At 47.2% G+C, this 7,799-nt stretch overlaps 1 protein-coding gene across 1 annotated transcript; it reads right to left on the reverse strand.

The window, feature by feature from the left end:
- Window positions 1-136: 136 nt before the first annotated feature.
- COQ10A (coenzyme Q10A) lies at window positions 137-3,466 on the reverse strand. The gene is made up of 5 exons (XM_052641344.1): window positions 3,201-3,466; window positions 2,496-2,642; window positions 1,532-1,724; window positions 1,204-1,305; window positions 137-935 (listed from the first exon to the last, which is right to left on the reverse strand). The coding sequence occupies exons 1-5, from the start codon at window positions 3,320-3,322 to the stop codon at window positions 768-770; spliced, it is 732 nt and encodes a 243-aa protein (XP_052497304.1). The 5' UTR covers window positions 3,323-3,466; the 3' UTR covers window positions 137-767.
- Between the last annotated feature and the right edge of the window lie 4,333 nt (window positions 3,467-7,799).

A 7,799-nucleotide genomic window follows, 5' to 3' on the forward strand; every position in this document is an offset into this window, starting at 1 on the left:
GCTACTATAGTTAGCAGGGACGCTATGTCCAAGAGGCCTTCTTGCACCTTCACTCCCCTAGGGAAGGAAGCCATGACTTCCTTCTGCTCTGCTCTATCTACATTATTCCCCCAAGAAGCAATATAAAAAAGCCAGATTCACACTGTCATAATTAATTTATTGAAATTTTATAAAAACTCAGGCCAAGTAGAAGACAGCCCAGGAGTACAACTGTTCGGTGCTCTTTTGTTCCTTGCCCCTGTGGCACTGATGGCTGAGAAAGTCCCTTGCTCTCCACTAGCCAGGCAGCATGGAAGTGAGGTCATAGGGATTTCAAGCTGGGGCCAGATCTCAGGCATCTCCTGAGGCATTTCAGGCAGGCAAGGTTACTGACCACCCAGTAGCTCTGTGTCAGAAGAAAGAGTTCAATTTCTTCAGTCCTAAGAAAAGCTGCTTTCTTCCCCTGGTCAGACACTAAGGCACCTTGACAAGAGTTCAGAGATGACCGCGCAGCCCCAACTATAATTCAGTGTAAGAAGGTGGCAGGCTTCAGGCATATGGTGCTCTCAGGATAACCCTGACCCTTTCCTAAGCATGTCTCCTTTCCATGCCTCCTTGCCTTTTCTTTCCCCCAGCATTTCTAGCCAGCTCAGAGCCCAATTTTGGGGGATTTGAGAGGGAGAACAGTAATATGAACATGGACTCTTCTCTCAGATTGGAACAGGAGCCAAATAAATAAGAAAATTGGGTGGGTGGGGGGAGGCGAGGCTAGGGAATAATCCTTTGCCTCAAGCCTGGTGCACCTCATGAAACATCAGTTCACGGGGGACAGCTGTTTCTGGACCAAACTTGGTTGCTGCCCGGCGCTCGAAGGCAGCGACATTCTTTTTGACAACCTCATCAAAAAAGATGGTGGCCAGCTGGGAGTGCAGCAGAGAGCGAAATTCAAAGGAAATCTGGGAATGGGTAAGAGACAATCAGAAACTCTTCAAAACCATGTTGGATAGTCCCTGACCAAATGCAAGGGTACTCTATTCAGTGCCTTTTCCTCCCCCCGCAACTCCTGTTCCTTAGATCTCAAAAGCCCTACGACTGAGTACAAAGAACAAGTATGATACAAGCTCACCCCTGTAGAGAGTGTCATTGACTTGGGAAGTAACTGTCATAGTACCTCGGCTTAGCCCCCACAACCCAGTTGTAGCCCTATGTAGCCTCCTGACTCACCGAAAAGTCCACAGTGCAAGTTCGAGGATAGGCAGGAATTCCAGGGCTGAATCGCCAAATGGTCTCTAAGTGGTTGAAGAGCTTGCCATCAGTGCAAACAGCCTAGAACAGGACAGGTAGTTAATATTACAGTGGAATGAGACCTACATCAGGTGTAGGAAGCTATACTAAGGAACTGGAAGCCATTTTCCTTTCCTTCAAATATTAAGGAAATATCTGACACATGGAGATAGAAAAATCATAAGGAAAGCCAAAATAGCCCTTAAATGTAAAAATGCCACAGAACATAACAAAACTTCCTGATCAATCACTCCCAACCAGGCCTCACCTTGACCATATGAGGTTTGACCATGGAAACGGCAGAAGTGTAACGTTCCACAACAGGTGGAAAGCCAACCTCCAACTGGGCCTTCAAGTGACCTTTGCGGCTGGATACCACCAAAGACTTCTTACACCAGGGCACAAACTCACGATACTCCTGGACATTGGCTACCACCTCGTACATCTCCTGCATTGAGTACCTAGGGGAAGGAGTCACAGAGGCCAAGAAGCTGCCAGTTGGCTCAGGTTCCTCCTTGCCATAGGCACCCTCCCCTCATACCTTTGCCCACCAATCATGTACCTTCAGAAACTAGAGATCCCAAATAAGCCCCCATGAATGATTTTGCAAAAGCAAATGTCCAGATTCCACGATGTTAATGCATCTTGCCATTTAGAGAGTGTTTTTGCATTTACTATCTATTTTGATCCTTAACAGGGTCATGTCTGGAGAACAAGAACAACTGGTGATTCACACAGGGACGCAGATCCCAGCTCTATAACTTTGTGACAAAGCGGCCCTAGGAAAATTATTGTCTCCATTTATCTTCTCTGCAAATCATAAGTAATAATAGTAATTATTTGTTTGTTCAGAGGATCAAATGGGAAAATCTGTAATAAAACACCTAAACAGCCTAACTACTAGCAATAGTTAAGTGTTCAATAAGTGTTAACTCATATTTTCTTAGAATACCTAAAGTCAGGTCAGTAAAAAAATAATACCCTATTGTCGTATGTTATTGTCCAACTCTAGTCACGTTTCACAATGTACCTACACAGCAACCAAGAAGAGAGGAATTAAGGTTGGGAGGCTGCCGGAGGAGGGTAAAGGATCAGTAATACCACTGGGAAGAGTGGGATGGCCAGGGATGAATCTTGCCCACTATGGCTACCCTTACATTCTACCCTGGACATGGTGTTTTGTTTGTCGGGAAAGGAATGTGGAGGGATACTGGACAGGACAGGATGCTTACCCCATGATCCGACGCTCAGAGTAAGCCTTTCGCTTGTTGGTGAAGGGGGCAGCAAAGCCCATGAAGGAACGGCTGGGAGGTAAGCCAGACTCAGTCGCCAAGACCTGGGCAGCCCGGGGCAAGAAGAAGATGCAGGAGATTGGAAATCTAAGGCCAAAAGGAAAGGAGAGATAGTCTCAAGATTCTTTCCTTGTGGTCCTCAATCATTCTCAGGTGCAGAAGAAGAGGGGAGCATCCCAGAAGGAAGGTCGTCCAAACCAGCTTTTCCCCTAGCACCTGCTGCAGCCCGCCAGGCTCCCCGGCCAGGCAGTCACGAGTGCGAAAGGTCGAGGGCGGCTGAGGACAGTGCCGAGGGAGGAGATGGGAAAAGGGGGTGCGTGCGAAGCTCCAGTTGCCTTTGACTGGAGGCTACGCTTCTGCTGAAAGCAAGGACTCCCGGGATGCCTCACAGCCCCCGGGCCTCGCAAGCCGGCGGATGCCAGGGCACCCGCGACCAGCAAGATGTGGTTGGGCACTCACCTCGGGGACTGCCTCGCGAATAATTTGCAAAAGCATTTCCCCAAAGCAACACATTATACCCCAGGGTATGATCACCGCCGCCCTCCCACCGCGCTTGCAGTCAGAGTTGCAACTCTCCACCGCGGAACTTCGGGGTCCTGGGTGACCCCCTCAGCTCCAGCGCGGACAGCCGCACCTCCCTCTCACCTCATTGGTCCCGGCGGTCGCGGAGGGCCCGGGGGCGGAGCCGGGCGCAACGAGAGGCCGCAGCAGCCCCGGGCCGCGGCGCGCGTCCCGGCAGGGAGTCGCCGCGCGCCCGCCGAGGCCATGCGCGCGACCCTCCCTTGCCCTCTCTGCTCTGGTAGCGGCCGCGCCCTCCTCACTCCAGAGGGAGAGCGGTTCAGGGCCGGCGAGGGCAGGGGCGGCGCGGGATGCTGGCTGTTCTCGCCCAGCTCCCGCCCGGGCGGCCGGATAGCCTAGAACTGAAGCCGCTATCGCCGCTCCCGCAGCTCCCAGTACCCCCACGTCACGCCGTTGCCATGGCTCGGGACCGGGAGAGGGGGGAAGTAAGGGGACCACGCGGCCTGTCGGGAGATGTAGTTTCACACCTCTGGCGAGAAAGGGCGAGGGCGCTGGAGTGGGTATTTGAGAAGCTGCAGACATGGCCCGGTGGAGCGAGGTCAACAGGCAAACTACTTGCGGGGTCTGATCACGGGCCTGATACATAAGCACAGAGGTGGCTTAGTGGCCGTGTCAACAGCAGATACCCTCGGTCTTCTGCACGTCTCTTAGAACCTGTACTATATTTTGCCTTGTTTATAGTTAGAAGTTCCATGCATCTTTAAAGCCAGCATAGCGTATAGTGCAGTGCTTTGAGACAGAAAATTAATGTTCCAAGATCTGGGCTAAGACTTTGCATCATTTTCTGTTAATAATTACAGAAAGCAGTGGAAGTGAGAAGAACCAGACTTACTTTTATAGTAGATAGAGAACCATCTTTGCCTGGAAAAGTGTGCACTTGATAGAGGTGAGACCTCATGGGCCAGGAAATGTCACTACACTGCTTTCAGTCCTAAACAAGGGTAGAAAAAGTATCCTTGATAAAAGTGGGGAGAACAGATGAAAAAGAGAGAAATCAACAATTAGAGACTAGATCTAGGTGGGTGCAAGAACCCTTGCAATTCTCCCTCAGTGGAGTAAAGGAAGGACACCTTAAGAACAGTGGTGTCTTCTACTGCTGCATTTAAAGATGTTTACACTATTACAGTGCAACCCCCTTCTCTGCTTTAGTCTTGAGAACGTAAATCTTTAGTCCTGTTCTCCACATTCAGGAAATCTTTATCTGAGTAGTGTGGTGTGGTTGGTGCTTCCCAGACGGCGCAGTAGTAAAGAATCCACCTGCTATTGCAGGAGACGGAAGAGACATGGGTCGGGCAGATCGCCTGGAGAAGGAAAATGGCAACCCACGCCAGTATTCTTGTTTGGAAAATTCCATGGACAGAGGAGCCTGGTGGGCTACAATACATGGGGTCACAAAGAGCCAGACATGACTGAGCGACTGAGCACATACCATACGGTCCTGGGGTTGAGGTGGAAGAATGAAATGATTAGTGATGGTGTTGCCCTTAGGATCTGCAGTAAGTCCATACATAGAAACCTCCAGGCTGTGAACTTCCAAAGATGCAGATGTGCGTGCACACTTCCAACCACATAAGGTAGTTCATGAGTCTGGTGTACGCTGTCATGCGCATGCATCCTCCATAAGTGGCTGTGTTTTTGTGTACTCTACAGTACTGCAAAGGGGACAACAGTGGAGTATCTTTATTTCAAGCCCAGGAGGTCCATAACCAAGTGCGGAAGTGGTGGTGATGTAGCTGGTACTGCTAAGAAGCACCAAGAGATTGCGATGGAAACAAAAGTGAAAATAATTGAGAGAATGGAGTGACAAGGGGAAGAAGTAACTGAAGAACCAAAGAGATTCATGGTGCAGGAAACAGCAAGAGGATTTTCTTTATCTGAGGAGGCACTGTTAGTTTTGAGGTTCAGGGCCTGAGTGTAGAATGGTACACGAAGGTTACAGCAGCCGTTCAGAATGCAATCCAGTGCTACCGAGTCATGTATGATGAGAAAAAAAAAAGAGCTACTACCTGGTCATCACTGGATCATTTTTTCCAGAAGGTAGATAGAATTGACTCCAGCAAGGAACCAGAACTTGTGCCATCAACATCAGGCAGGAGTGAAATTGCAGCGTGCCCTTATCTCCAGTTGCTGATGATCATTCAGCTCTACCATCTCTCACCTCCTCTGCTTCCTCTAGTCAGTAACTCTTCTTGCTTGTTCACTCCATGATGCCAGACCCGGTATGCCAGCTGTTGTATTGTACTACTTTACTTTTCAAGATATTGTACTGTAAGATTAAAAATCTTTTATTTTTTGTTTTATTTGTGTGAAAAGTATTATAAACCTGTTTCCATACAGTACTATATAGCTGGTTGTGTTAGTTGAGTACCTAGACTAACTTTGTTGGATTTACAAACAAATTGGACTTAGAAACACACTCTCAAAATGGAACTCATTTTTATGTAGGGGATTTGCTGTAACTGGAAGGGAAGAGAGGCAGCTTGTCCAGAAACAAGGCCCTGAAAACAGATATAAACCTTCCAACTTTCCCCCCTCTTTGAGATTGGCATTTATTTGGGGGATTTCAGTGGATATGGATTGATTTTTTAAAGTTTGGGCCATTTTGTCTGGATTTCAAGAAGTGGGGTCCTCCCTTTAACTGTAGCTTACATATGCCTTTTTGCAAGGAAGGCATTTCAATCCTTACTTTGTATTATATACACATGAAGTCCCAATTGTGGAATGATCTCATTTCTTTTTTAACATTTCTTCTTTCCCTCTCAGAACCCTCCCTGCCAACAAGACACAATGTCTTCTTCCAGTTTGAAGATGGTCATGGGGAGCCATTCTCAAAAGGGTGTGTGATCTTAAGGGACAAATTTACTCTTTCCAACCCTACTCTCTGTCTACCCCCTCTGACTAAAGGCTTAGACATGTGAGACAGCTGTGTAGAGTGGTGGGTAAGGATCTGGTCAGATAAAAGACAAATTAACTGGGATACATACCTAAACTGTGACCTCATTAACATTATGCCTTAACCGAGTTAACTGCTACAGAATCCCCAAGGAGGTATAACAGGCCTGCCAAGCCAATTTGCTTGCTGTCCCCCCTACTAATTAAATTAGGTAATTATTGCCATTTAAACTCTTCCTAGTTCATCCCTTGTACTTGAAACAACCAATTTCCTTCCATTTCCCTGTCATTCTACATCAATAACTTCCTTCAAGTACTGGCAAAACACACCTCCTCCAGGAAGACCCTCTTGACTGAATCCATCTCTCAACATTATTGTGAACACATAATGCCACATAAAGTAGCTTGAATTCTATATTCTTTAATTGTTTCATGTTCATGTATATGTTTTTCTAACTTATAAACACAAAAATAGACACTGTTACTTAAAAAAAAACCTACTATTACATATATTTTTCTGTTTTTTGGCAGCACCTCAAGGTTTGTGGGATCTTAGTTCTCGTTCTTGGTAGTAAAAACATGGAGTCCCAACCACTGCCCATGAGGGAAATCCCGAAACCCTTACTTCTAAGTTTCTACCTCCAAACCAGTTAGTATAGGGCTGAATTCAATGCTGAAGCCTCAGCAAACGTTTGTCAGAAGAATGAAAATCGAGGCTTAAAGACAGGCAGGCATCTGCTTAGTTATCCAAATATGAATACAGTAGTGTACTCCAGAGGGAGAAGGCAATGGCACCCCACTCCAGTACTCTTGCCTGGAAAATCTCATGGACAAAGGAGCCTGGTGGGCTGCAGTCTGTGGGGTTGCTAAGAGTCAGACATGACTAAGCGACTTCACTTTCCCTTTTCACTTTCATGCACTGGAGTAGGAAATGACAACCCACTCCAGTGTTCTTGCCTGGAGAATCCCAGGGACGGGGGAGCTTGGTGGGCTGCCGTCTATGGGGTCGCATAGAGTCAGACACGACTGAAGTGACTTAGCAGTAGCAGCAGCAGTGTATTCCAGAAGGACACTTTGCATAGGAGGACTTTAGGACCACTTCCGGCCTCCTTATCCCCACGCCTTGCATCTCCTTGAGCCCTGGTAGTAACTGTGTTACCTACATCATATCCTTTTTTCCCTATTGGGAAATCCTCTTTCTGTGCTCTGAATAATATTAAAAATAACTCTTCTAGCCCTCCCTCCTCCTTCCAGCTGCCCAGAGGACCTGGCTGGCAAACTCCCTTGTTCACTTCCACTCAGGAGCCAGACCAGGCACGTGACCCCAGTTCAACCTCTGACTCCAATTCCTCAGGTTACCAAAAGCTATTTTGGGCAATGGAGGCCATGTAGTCCCCTCCTCCCCATCCTGTGGGCCATATCCTAGGTTAGCCCTTCCTGGAAGGTCTGTCAAAGCCAATAGATAAGTCAACATGTCCCAACACCCCTATCCATCAGATTCCAAGCTACCTTCAGTTTCTGCTTCTTCAGCCTCATCTTCATCATCATCATCATGAAACATTAAGTGTCTGTTCTGATATACTTCTCTCCTTGAGCATCCTTTTTTCATAGAAAAGAAAACCAACATACAGTCCAATGTTGGAAGACTCTGGCTAACAAGAGCTTAAAATCCCTTCTGAAACATTGGATTCCTGTATGTCAAAGATGTAAGGTGGAAAAAACAATAAAGATGCACAATTTAAACTTGATTGTGACTGCAATATAGAGAATATA

The sequence above is a fragment of the Budorcas taxicolor genome, chromosome 5 (genome assembly GCF_023091745.1).
Source record: "Budorcas taxicolor isolate Tak-1 chromosome 5, Takin1.1, whole genome shotgun sequence".
Lineage (NCBI taxonomy): Eukaryota > Metazoa > Chordata > Mammalia > Artiodactyla > Bovidae > Budorcas > Budorcas taxicolor.